At 41.2% G+C, this 13,398-nt stretch overlaps 3 protein-coding genes across 3 annotated transcripts; 1 reads left to right on the forward strand and 2 right to left on the reverse strand.

The window, feature by feature from the left end:
* Positions 1 to 3,642: 3,642 nt before the first annotated feature.
* Positions 3,643 to 4,534, reverse strand: LOC308283050 (histone H3.2-like; the record flags this gene model as incomplete). The annotated part of the gene is made up of 2 exons (XM_080723437.1): positions 3,643 to 3,953; positions 4,459 to 4,534. 2 exons carry the CDS (start codon positions 4,532 to 4,534, stop codon positions 3,643 to 3,645), a joined length of 387 nt encoding a protein of 128 aa, XP_080579563.1.
* A 5,228-nt stretch (positions 4,535 to 9,762) lies between these two features.
* Positions 9,763 to 10,601, forward strand: LOC308283051 (histone H2A-like; the record flags this gene model as incomplete). Its single annotated transcript, XM_080723438.1, has 2 exons — positions 9,763 to 9,815; positions 10,232 to 10,601. 2 exons carry the CDS (start codon positions 9,763 to 9,765, stop codon positions 10,599 to 10,601), a joined length of 423 nt encoding a protein of 140 aa, XP_080579564.1.
* Positions 10,602 to 11,331: 730 nt separating this feature from the next.
* On the reverse strand, positions 11,332 to 11,706 carry LOC308283951 (histone H2B-like; the record flags this gene model as incomplete). The annotated part of the gene is made up of 1 exon (XM_080724465.1): positions 11,332 to 11,706. The coding sequence occupies one exon, from the start codon at positions 11,704 to 11,706 to the stop codon at positions 11,332 to 11,334; it is 375 nt and encodes a 124-aa protein (XP_080580591.1).
* Between the last annotated feature and the right edge of the window lie 1,692 nt (positions 11,707 to 13,398).

The raw sequence follows: 13,398 nt of genomic DNA on the forward strand, positions 1-13,398 counted from the left end.
GTTAGTATCAGGATCGGAGATTCCCTCTATTCTATTCCATCCAGTCCAGCTGGACTATGGTCCTCTATTCTGCCTAAATGAGAGATCGGTGGTTGACCCTGAGTTGAATGCTTTCTATATACACCTGCCTAATGTGTTGTTGATAGTATTGTTTTCTGTTTTTAACATTTCTGCAAAGCATGTTGTTACTTTGTTTAAAATAATAATAACAGTAATCACTGTACAAATAAACTCATACATTATTATGAACCCATATCCCAGTATTCAACCCCCATCCACTTCTCTTCCTCTGAAAGGACCCTGAACCTGTCAGGCCGCTCAGAACCCAGCACAACGCAGAGGGAGTTAAACCTTTCTGGGTTGTCAGGAAGCTGCTGCTTTTGAGACCTTCAGACAGGATTTGAGCCTTGGATTGGCAGCGCTGTAGCCCAGAATGACAGGGGTGTAGGAGACAATGTTCTTCATCTTTTCCCACACTCTGAAGGTCAGGTTGCCCAGGTGTTTGGCCATATCTATCACTGCTTCTGAGTCCAGCTGTGGGTCCTGCAGTGTGAGCTGGACTCTTTCCTTTGTGGCTCTGTAGTTCTGCAGGAATGAGATGTGTTCAGCTCTCAGATCCTCCTCTATGTCTCTGATCGTGTGTGATCGTGTGGGGTCGATATCTTCCTGTCCAGATCCTCAAGCCTTTCCTTCATCGTCTGACTCTTCTGCTGCTCTTCCTCTCTTAGTGCAGATCCGACCCTCCGTTACTGGTGTTAAATTAATTTGTTTGACATATATTGATTGCCTCTGCCCCTGTGCCCTTTCCCCCTAATTTTATAGTTTAGTTTAGTTGTATTGAGACATTGTTAATGCATACAATATAACAATAAGGAAACAACATACAGTGCAAGGAGAGGAAGAAGCCATCATGCTTATTTTGATCCTTTCCTTAGTCCAGTCATGTCATCTAGTTACCTAAATGTTGTTTTTATCCAATAACTCAATTAGGTAGAGGACATCATTTAGGAGAGAATATCTCAACTCTGGTCTAGACTAATATGATTAAAAGCTTTTCTCCTTTACAAACTACTGTGTGATTTGAATGCATTAATGTGCAAGCCAAGGTTTTCCATAAGCAGGCTTTGACCTCTAGTGGTATTAAACACACTATTAAAATAAGTAACATTAGGCTATTATAATAATACATAATTAAATCAACAAAGTCTAATAATAATCAGTATATGGCGCAATAACCGCAAAATGATACTCAAAGTCTACACCATAAAACCAGACGTTGGTTTAACTCCGAAAGTGGTTTCAGTTTCAGTTAAGAGTTTCAGTTAAAACAGCTTTTACTGTAAAGTCTGATTCTGGTCCATAATGTTATTTAGTAAGTTCTCTCTATGCCTTATGGTAAGACATGCCTCATGCACATATTGTTTTTACTCCCCCCCCCCCCCCCCCCCCCCCAATTCTGTGGTTACAAATCTACCCCACATAATGTGCATGACATATAGTTTAGCTACACATGAATAAAATTGGTCGCTTCCTTTTGCATGTGCCACTATCACACTGATCTGAAAATGTGCCCCTTTAATAAATAATAATCTAATAAATAAAACTTTACAACGTCAATATAGCAGCTCTACCAGTTCTGCTATAGCAGATCTACAAGCTCACGGCTTGTAGATCTGCGATTTTCACATTATTTATCAGTGATTATTAATATTAAATGCAATGGGTTTTCCTCTAATCCTTTGTATGAATGTATCTTTATAATCACCAACACACAACCATGTTGGTCCTATATATTTGGGGACATATTCAAAGCTTTTCCACAAATGATCATGTAAGATTTGTCTAAATTAGTTAAAATAGCCAATCTACAAGCTTACAGCACTTCAAAGGGCGTGTTTTAGCTTGTAGATCTGCATTTTTCATGATACAATATTTTAACAGGCAAATTAAAAGCATACTATCACAAATATGCAACTTATATGGCTGCATAATACCTAAACTACCTGTGTTGGTGCAAAGCATTGTTGTTTTAATCTATGTCATGTGAAACACCAGTGATATAACTACACTGTAAAAGGTATGTATTTTGCAAGACTGCATGAGCTATGCCAAGTTTCTTTATTAGTATTAATAATAAGTTAATATTATGGTCCAGAGCAAATGGTGTATCTTGTAACACCACATGCATATACATTATTGCATCAGTGATGGCACTTGAAAACATAAAATAAGAACAAATAAAATAAGCAAATAATGAAATAGAGGAGTTGACTAGCAATAATGCTTTGTCAGTGTGTGTGGGTACAGTCAATTCAATGGAGCTTTATTGGCATAAGAAAGCGGCTTCTCGTTGGGTGAGGAGGGGGGGGGGGGGGTAACGCCCACGCAGAAAGGTCTGCTGTCCTCCCTTACGTCCTCAGATCACAATCGCACCGACCATAGTTTTACGTGCAAGGTTGGACTTGGATCAAGACTGCAGTGTATGGTATACCTAGTCGATTTGGATGACATCTTCCATTAGTTTCAGTGGACATTTTATTCAGGGCTAATAATAGTTGGCGTAGCCTACATGTATGAGCAGGGGCGGCCGGCAGGGGGGGCTAGCGGGGCCATTGCACAGGGCGCCACTTTGCGGGGGCGCCAGAAGAAGAAAAAGAAAAAAAAAAGTAAAGTGACGGCCCTGCAGAGCAGACGTAAGATCAACAGTCCACTCAGACCGAATACAACAACACCCCCTGGTGGTAGTGATAGAGGCTGGCAGCTCCAGGCAGCCCCCCCCCCCCTCCCCTCCTGATGTGATGTCATATTCACGCGCCAGTATTGAAATTGAAAACAACATCTGTTAAAAATAAAGCATGGAGTTCGAGCTCTTCACTACTATGGACGTGACTACCGGTAGATATTATAATATAGCTGCTTGCCCTGAAACATCACATGGAGAGGATCATTTTGTACCTGACTTCCTCTACAAAACACAAACCTCAGGCTCTATCAGCCAGGACTTTGTCTCACTGTGCGTGACTGTGAAAGAACCATTTCCTCCTGACCAGCCCAAGGTAAGACTAAGACAGTCAGATCATGCTTTTATAAACCCTATTATATTAAGCCCAAAATGGTTCTGCCGCCGTGTAGAACCGAACCGCATAATTTGCCCGCAAATAACTTGAAAAAATGCATAATTTGCCCGCAAATAACTTGAAAAAATGCATAATTTGCCCGCAAATAACCGATTTTTCCGGCGCCGCAGCCCTATGGCCGCGCTTCGCGCGGCCATAGGGCGGCGCTATACTACCTCGCCTAGAGCGCAATATACATACCAACCGCCACTGTGTATGAGGCCCCACACCAAAACAGAACATGGAACCGCTACGCAAGTTATTGTACAGAAATAGTCCTTTTTTGTCTGACATAATACATTTTATGTTGGGAAATAAAATGTGTTGCTGTATAATCATTTTTTTTTTAATTTGTCCTAACTTGTAGTCGACATAGTTATCACTGTCGACATGAAATGGCTAGGCAGTATGCCAGGTAGCCAGAATTAATATAGGACTGGATTCACAGGAGGAAAAGCTCTTTAAATAAATAGATGGGTGGCTCTTAAAAGAGCCGTTTTGGGGTTCAGACAGTGATCGATAAAGTTTAAGCACGTTCTCCACGGATACGACGGGCCAGCTGGATGTCTTTGGGCATGATGGTCACCCTCTTTGCGTGGATGGCGCACAGGTTGGTATCCTCGAACAGACCGACCAGATAAGCCTCGGCCGACTCTTGCAGAGCCATGACGGCTGAGCTCTGGAAGCGCAGGTCGGTCTTGAAGTCCTGGGCGATCTCCCTCACCAGGCGCTGGAAGGGCAGCTTGCGGATCAGCAGCTCGGTGGATTTCTGGTAGCGACGGATCTCCCCCAAGAGGGCGATAGCAAGAGGGTGCAAAAGACCTGTACTTCCCGTTTCTGCATGACGTAGGGAAGACACCTTTTTAGGAGGCAGAAGCAGGTTGGAGTCTATTCATTTACAATGGGAGAGCTAACGTGAACACAGAGCAAAATAATAGTTCAGAAGCTATAGTCACTGAACTAAATATTGGACCAGATCATCACAAGCCACATAATATTAACAAAATTGTCATACTAAAGTGGCTTTTTTCAGCGACACAACAACTGAGAAAATCAACTTTATTATTGCTCTTTAGCTGTCCCAGCCAATAGCACCCACACACTCTCGCGGGATCTATAGCACCAGTAAACAGGACGTGCGCGAGATTTGCCGTCAGAGCCGGCGCCCACTTAGGAGTCTATTTGTAGGATTTGTGTACCATGTCGCACTCTAGTGGATCCAATGAGGATGAGCTATCTTCATTAATTAAATATCTTTGATCTCCCTCAGAGCCACTGTACCAGGGCGGTAACGGTGAGGCTTCTTCACTCCACCGGTTGCCGGCGCGCTCTTACGAGCTGCCTTGGTGGCGAGCTACTTCCTGGGGGCTTTGCCTCCGGTGGGTGGACTTGCGCGCGGTCTGCTTGGTTCTGGCCATTTCGCTTTTTAAATAAACTTTATTAATAATTTGCAGTTTACAGACATTTTTTTTTTAAAGCATTCATACAAGCAAATCAGAAACAGGCATGTCAATATATTAAAAAATAATTACATTGTAAGTACAGGAAAAATATGTAAGGGCATTACTTTTCTTCTTATAAATCCTCCCATTTTTTTTTTTCCTTTCTTTTCTTTTTTTTTTTTTTTTTTTTTTCCCCCCAAGCATCTAGCTCAAAATAGGCCTTTAAGTAGAAAGCACATAATAAAGTAGAAAAAACAAAGTAGAAATATAATAAATATAAATACAGGGTTACAAGCTCAAAAGGTGCCACGGCTTCAGTACGTTTTTTTTCGAGTCCAAAGTTCTTTGTCTCTTCAGCTCAGTGACTATTTGCTTAAAGACCACCTCTCCAGAGGTGGCCTCATTCTTCATTGTCATTACACAGCGGGTGTTCCACAGTTTGTTAACTGTGGTACATACCACAGACCAATAAAAGTCCTGGTCCATGGTTGAAAGAGTCTCTTCAAAAACACCATACATTACTGCGTTATAAGTTATTTTGACTTTAAAGCCAATACGGGACATTTCCCCCCAAACATATTTTGACCTAAGACAATCCAGTAGCAGGTGTTCTACTGTTTCGTCTTCGTCACAGTAATTGACAAAAGGGCATTTAGCCGTTCTTACATATAAGCTCCACTTGACCACTGATCTAACGGCCAGTCGCCGTACAGATACCAGCCACATGATATCTCTCTTCTTTTCTGATAAAGTTTTTTCCCAAATATTTTTTAGAAACACCCGCTGCTGTTTGTCATCAAGATTTTTGTATGGAAAAACGCCACCATATAGATCATCACATATGGCACCATAAATGTTTTTGCTAGACATTTCAGTCCAATCTATATTCAAGTGAGCAGAATTACACATTAAATCCCCGTACATTATTTTAAAATAAGGAAGGGAGTTCCTTGCTCGGCCCTTCTTTTTGGTCCAGCTTAAGGCCTCGCCAATCCACATTGCACTTCTTTCAAATCCGGAAGCTACATTTTTACAAAATGAAATTTTAAGTTTTAGTCCCAGGTCAACAGCTCCAAGACCTCCAAAGCGCTTACTTTTATACAAGAGGGTTCTTTTTGTAACCTCCCTGGTGGTTCCCCAAATAAAGTTGACCAATAATTTATTTATGTTTTTAACACCTTCTAAGCCTGGCCGTACTCCCTCGGACTTCCTACTGGGTCCCATCAGCCACGCCGTCTATTCCCGGACTTTTGATATAAATTATAATAAAAAAAAAAAAAACATCGGAAATTCTTCTCTGTGTCTTTTTGGAGCGATCTGAAAGGGTTAATATGCTCTGACAGTCATTTTCTGGTGCTGGGTGTGATACTCCTAATATCCAGCAGGCCACGCCGTTGACTCACATTCTGGATGGATGGCTGGCCAGGAGGAGCCTCATCCTCTCCCCAGTGTTGAAACTCAGCAAGAAGCTCAAACAAGATGGCTGGTCTTTGTCTCTGTTCGTGGATCGCGGTTTCAATCACGTTCGGGCGCCGCTTCTCTATCGCTCCTTTCCCTGCTTCGCCGCACGTAAACGAATGGAATTGATCTCCCCTCCGCCTCGCCAAAGTAAGATCGCCGACCTCTGCAGGATGAATATGTACGCTGTGTCGAGCACTCCAGTACGTGTTGTTATCATGTGGGCTTTGTTTTTTTAAAACATGTTTGTAAATAAATGGCTTATTTCTTCGGCGCTACCTCTGTTCAGAGGGTTCTGCCGCGGCTTGCAACGTGTTAAGTGTCTCGTCCTTAGGAGGAAATATGGTTGCTAGGAATAATAATTTGGACACAATACATGATTTTATTCTGGCCATTTCCACTCTTCTACGTTAACAAAGAAGTTGTGATAAAACGAGCGCAAACTCTTTCTTTTTATCTCAGCGACTCTGAGACGCCGTCTTTCTCTGATTGGTCTGTGGTCAGGAACCTCCTTGTTTGGGAGGAACCAGAGTTTAGACTGGGAGGAGCCGATCACGCCACTAGTAGTGATTGGTGGGGAGCTCATACACACTCAGTCCGCGCACACACTCGTTTTTATGATTGGTGGGGCGCACACAGAGTCTGTCCCACCAATCACATAATAGTGTGTTACAAAGTCAAACGTATAAAACGTCTCGTATTCCTCTTCTCCATCACATTTCTTAGAGCTTATACTCTAAAATTAAAATCCACAAAATGAGCGGCCGAGGGAAGACAGGCGTTATATTAAAACCAGGAGATATTAAACCAGGAGCGAAATGAAAAATATAATGTATTAATGGCTGAGTTTGTAAACCTTAAGACGAAAGCGGATAAAAGTGAGGATGATGAAGAGCTCTTAATTGAAATGGAGGCTGAATTAGTTAAATTAAATGATGTCTCTTTTTGCCTCCGCCTACAGGCAGGAATGGGAGACTCCGATGGTCCAAGTAATGCTAATAGTTTAATTAGTCTACACAAAAAGAATTTGCAAAATAAACATGTTGGTTCTATTCTTAATGACGGCGGCCTTTTGATAGAGGAGGAAAAAACTAAAAGGGAAACCATCAGAGAACTATGTGAAACAATGTACCAGAAAATATCTATTAATGAGCCAAGACTGCGTGCATTTCTTGATTCTGTCGATTTAAGTGAAGTTGGCCTTATTTCTGCAGGTGGTGAAATTACCAAAAATGAGGTGAGGGAAGCAATCTCACATTTACGTAAAGGCAAGAGTCCAGGTCCAGACGGCCTGCCTAATGAGCTATTTCTCTCATGCACAGAGGAGCTAGTTGACCTGCTAACTTCTGCTCTTAACGATGGAATCAAGACAGGCAAAATGCATCCTTCGTTTTATCATGGTGTCATATCGCTTATATATAAAAAGGGGCCTGCGCATAATTTAGATAACTGGAGACACGTTACACTTATGAATGTGGATTATAAAATATTGGCAAAGATAGTGGTCAATAGATTAAATAACGACCTGGAAAAAATTATAGAAAAAGAACAGACATGTGCTATTAAGGGACGACTCATGTGGGATAATCTGGGTATTTTGAGAGATATCACTGGTGGAGAAGTAAAGGAAGAATTCTTCATTGTGAGTTTAGACCAAAAAAAAGGCCTTCGATTTCATTTCTAGAGAGTATCTGTGGGAAGTTTTAAAAGTATATGGTTTTAATCAGGATTTCATTAATTTGATCAAGTTGCTATATGCAGAGTCCACGGTTCAGGTCAATGTAAATGGTGTTTTAACAGAGGCATTTGGAATTAAGAGGGGAGTGAAGCAAGGGTGCCCCCTATCGGCAGCTCTCTATATTTTAGCTATTAACCCTTTATTAAAACGAATTAAAAATGATAAAAGACTCTCAGGGATAAAAACCAGTAGCGGTGAGAGGGTGGTCGTCCTGGCCTACGCTGACGACGTGACCATCATAATTAAAAACCAGTATGAGTTAGATGTTATAAATGAGCACTTGACACTTTATGAAGAGGTTTCGGGTTCTAAGCTGAATCAGGACAAAACAGAAGGTGTCTGGTTTGGGAGAAGGGAGGCACGGCCAACAGTAAATATAAAAGACAGTGAAACAATGAAAGTCCTGGGTATCAAGTTCAGCAGCAGTGACAGTTATGGGAAAAATTGGGATAACAAGGACAAAGAGATAAAAGACGAATTAGATAAATGGGAGAATAAATCATGTCGCTTTAAAACAAAGATTATAATTATAAAATCATGTATTGTATCAAAGCTATTATTTCTCGCAACCATTTTTCCTCCTAAGGACCAGACACTTAAAAAGTTAAATAAATTATTGGTCAACTTTATTTGGGGAACCACCAGGGAGGTGACCAAAAGAGACCTTTTATATAAAAATAAGCGTTTTGGAGGTCTTGGAGCTGTTGACCTGGGATTAAAACTAAAAATTGCCTTTTGTAAAAATGTAGCTTCTGGCTTTAAAAGAAATGCAGTATGGATTGGCGAGGCTTTAAGCTGGACCAAAAAGAAGGGCCGAGCAAGGAGCTCTTTTCCTTATTTTAAAATAATGTATGGTGATTTATTGTGTAATTCTGCACATATGAATATTGATTGGACTGAAATGTCGAGCAAGAAAATCTATGGAGTTATATGTGATGACATGTATGGTGGCGTTTTCCCCTACAGAGATCTGGACGACAACCAGAAGCAGGTGTGTCTGAAAAATATTTGGAGTAAAAACTTGTCTGAAAAAAAGAGAGACGTCATGTGGCTCGTGTCTGTAAGACGACTAGCCGTTAGGGCAGTTGTCAAATGGAGTTGTTTTGTAACAACAGTTAAATGCCCTTTTGTTAATTGTGACGAAGATGAAACTATAGAGCACCTACTGGTTGATTGTTCCAGATCGCAGTATGTGTGGGGGAGAATGGCCCGCATTGGCTTCACCGTAAAATTGAGTTATAACGCGATAATGTATGGTGTATTTGACGAGAATCTTTCACCCATGGACCAGGATTTCTATTGGTCTGTTGTATGTACCACAGTGAACAAACTGTGGAATACACGATGTGCAATGACTATTAAGCAGGAGGCCATCTCTGGAGAGATGGTCTTCAAGCAGATAATCACTGAGCTGAAGAGACAAAGAACTCTTGACTCTAAACAAAACGTACTGAAACCGTGGCACCTTTTGACCTTGTAATTTGTTTTTTTTTTTTTTTTTTTTTTTTTTTCCCTTCTATTTATTATATTTCTATTTTCTATTATATTTGTGTATCTAAAGACTTGGACTTGAGACTGAAAAAGGGGGGGTTTAAAACGGAAAGTAATGCCCTTACATTGTCTATGTTTATTATAATGTACTTACATGACTTTGAATTGTATGTATGAATGCAAATGCTTAAATAATTGTAAACTGCCAATTTTCAATAAAGTTTATTTAAAAATAAAAAAATAAAAAGGAAGACAGGCGGTGTGTCTAAAAAATATTTGGAGTAAAAACTTGTCTGAAAAAAAGAGAGACGTCATGTGGCTTGTTACTGTAAGACGACTAGCCGTTAGGGCAGTTGTAAAATGGAGTTGTTTTGTAACAACAGTTAAATGCCCATTTGTTAATTGTGACGAAGATGAAACTATAGAGCACCTGCTGGTTGATTGTTCCAGATCGCAGTATGTGTGGGGGAAAATGGCCCGCATTGGTTTCACTGTAAAACTGAGTTATAACGCGGTAATGTATGGTGTTTTTGACGAGAAGCTCTCACCCATGGACCAGGACTTTTATTGGTCTGTTGTATGTACCACAGTGAATAAACTGTGGAATACACGTTGTGCAATGACTATTAAGCAGGAGGCCATCTCTGGAGAGGTGGTCTTTAAACAGATAATCACTGAGCTGAAGAGACAAAGAACTCTGGACTCTAAACAAAACGTACTGAAGCCGTGGCACCTTTTGACCTTGTAATTTGTTTCGCCCTTATATTTATTATATTTCTATTTTCTACTATATTTTGTGTATCAAAAGACTTGGACTTGAGATTGAAAAAGGGGGGGTTTAAAACGGAAAGTAATGCCCTTACATATATTATCTGTGTTTATTATAATGTACTTACATGCCTTTGAATTGTATGGATGACTGCAAATGCTTAAATAATTGTAAACTGCCAATTTTCAATAAAGTTTATTTAAAAAAAAAAAAAAAGGAAGACAGGCGGAAAGGCCAGAGCGAAGGCTAAGACCCGCTCATCCCGTGCCGGGCTCCAGTTCCCCGTGGGTCGTGTCCACAGGCTGCTGCGTAAAGGCAACTATGCCCAGAGAGTCGGCGCCGGCGCCCCGGTTTATCTGGCGGCTGTCCTCGAGTACCTGACCGCTGAGATCCTGGAGTTGGCTGGAAACGCTGCCCGTGACAACAAGAAGACTCGTATCATCCCCCGTCACCTCCAGCTGGCCGTCCGCAACGACGAGGAGCTCAACAAACTCCTGGGCGGAGTGACCATCGCTCAGGGCGGTGTACTGCCCAACATCCAGGCTGTTCTACTGCCCAAGAAGACCGAGAAAGCCGCCAAGAAATAAACCTATTTCGTCTGAATAAACCCCACAAAGGCTCTTTTAAGAGCCACCCACTAATTCAACAAAGAGTTGCTCCTAATACCCTATGAGGAGAAAAAAGTAATATAACTTTTTAGTGCCCACAATACCTTACTGTAATATCCTATTAAAATAGTGAAATAAGCACTGTGGTTACTTTATTATTCTACACGAGTTTATAGCAATGATAGAATTTATAGCAGTAGGTGCACTTCCGTATTTTACTTAAACAAAAAACACCATTTCAGAATAGACTCATTACTCCGATGTATTCAATCTGTTAAATTATTAGCTCTGTGGGTCGCTTCACGCATGACAACTTTAAGTAACATTTTAGCATAATCATCTACACTTCACAACATACTTGGCTGCCAAAATAAAAACTAGGCCAACACTCATGACTAATGTGAAATGAATGAATATACATTTTTACAAGCATAGCGATGCACCCATTATTTTAAGTTTATGGTTTAAATAATACATCTATGCTACTGTAATACAAGGACTGTTATGCCATGTCTCTTTCCTTTGTAAACTAGTAGCCAGCGTTACTTAATAATTTGCCATGTCTGATTAGTTTCGTGTCACCTGTCATCACAATATCTGATAATGATTTTAGACAGGCTATATGGTTAGCATTTGGATCAACTCTTTCTTTGAAAATATGGGTGGTCCTTAAAAGGACCGTTGGTTTTAGTAGAGTAGAATAGTCAGTTTACTTGGAGCTGGTGTACTTGGTGACAGCCTTGGTGCCCTCAGACACGGCGTGCTTGGCCAGCTCACCGGGGAGCAGCAGGCGGACGGCGGTCTGAATCTCCCTGGATGAGATGGTGGAGCGCTTGTTGTAGTGAGCCAGACGAGAGGCTTCACCGGCGATGCGCTCAAAGATGTCGTTGACAAAGGAGTTCATGATGCCCATGGCCTTGGAGGAGATACCGGTGTCAGGGTGGACCTGCTTCAGCACCTTGTACACGTAGATGGCGTAGCTCTCCTTCCTGGACTTTCTGCGCTTCTTGCCGCCCTTGGCGGCGGTCTTGGAGACGGCTTTCTTGGAGCCCTTCTTGGGCGCTGGCTTCGCTGGCTCGGGCATTTTGAAGGTATTCTATCAGTGGCTCGTAGTGACGAATGTGTTGAGGACCGCGGTCGCACCATTATTTATACACAGCCAATGCCAATGTGGTTGTGTGACTCCCAGCAGATGATTGGCTGATCTGATCCTCCCACAAAGAGGGCGGTGTCTTTATTTCTGTATTATTTCTCCCGCTCGCGCGCTCTATTGTCCCTGTATTATTTGAGCGGCTAAATATGCATTAAGGTTAAATGTGTATTTTAATGTCCATAAAGGTCCCCAATGGAAACAAGCCATAGTGCTTTCTTGACTAACAAAAGGTATAGACTATTATACCAATCTGTCAATTCATTGAGACACTGGCATTATTCCCAATATTAGTCTATAATATAAGAAATAGTTAATTACGTATTATAATGTGTACATTTGATTCCGCTCTTCTGGGCTTAGAAAAACAAAATAGCGAAACGGGTGCACTCTCTCTTTCTCTCTCTCTCTGTGTGTGTGCTGTGTGTGTGTGTGTGTGTGTGTGTGTGTGTGTGTGTGTGTGTGTGTGTGTGTTTTACTTTATTTTTCTCCATTCCTAGCCCGTTTATTACTTCAAGACAATAAAAGCAGAATCGATTTAGTTCCATCAATCCAGTTAACTTCAGTTGGGACAATGTAATGTAAACTCTGTATTCTATTTCAAGATAATGAACTCAGTGTTTACCGCCTCTACATGTTTATAGACTAAGAATGGCAGCCAAAAGTGCTTGTTTAAACCCAGTTGTACTATTAATGGTTCATCGCAGAGCGTAATATTATTCTATTTCAAGTTAATATTCAAATCACAACTTCTCTACAAGTAAAGACAGGTTACATCTTTGATCAAGGATTGTTTGCGAGGCTCCGACGTAAGTCCCGTGTTGTTTATTATGTGTTTATGAAACAAAGAAAGGTTTAATTTGGGCAAATGTGGAAATAGACGTTTCTGCCTGTTCGTGCGTGTCGAATTACAAAATTATATCTATATTGTAACAGCACATGTAGATTTTCAAAGCTGTAGTTATGCACACAAGTGGGAATAAACTCGTTACATAACGTGTGGGCGGCTCTTAAAAGAGCCTTTGGGTTGTTGGGTAGATCAAGTCATCGTTATTAACCTCCGAAGCCGTACAGAGTGCGTCCCTGTCTCTTCAGAGCATAGACGACATCCATGGCGGTCACGGTCTTTCGCTTGGCGTGCTCGGTGTAGGTGACGGCATCACGGATCACGTTCTCCAGGAAAACCTTGAGGACACCGCGGGTCTCCTCGTAGATCAGACCGGAGATACGCTTCACACCGCCACGGCGAGCCAGACGGCGGATAGCGGGCTTGGTGATTCCCTGGATGTTATCACGGAGAACCTTGCGATGACGCTTGGCGCCTCCTTTTCCCAGTCCCTTTCCGCCTTTTCGCTTTTTAAATAAACTTTATTGAAAATTTTGCAGGTTTTACAATCATTTCAAGCAATCAAACAGGCATATGAATACAGTCATTTTAAGCAGTAGACTACAAAAATGCATATGAAAACAATCATACAGTAATTACACAATTATATTACTACATGTAAGGGCATTACTTCTCTTTTTTTTTCACTCACCCTTTTTTTTTACATTGAAGCCAAAAGGCCTATAAATACAAAAATATAAAAAAAAATAGAATATATTTTTTCTTCTCTTTTTTTTTCT

The sequence above is a fragment of the Nannobrachium achirus genome (genome assembly GCF_963921795.1).
Source record: "Nannobrachium achirus genome assembly, chromosome: 4".
Classification (NCBI taxonomy): Eukaryota; Metazoa; Chordata; class Actinopteri; order Myctophiformes; family Myctophidae; genus Nannobrachium; species Nannobrachium achirus.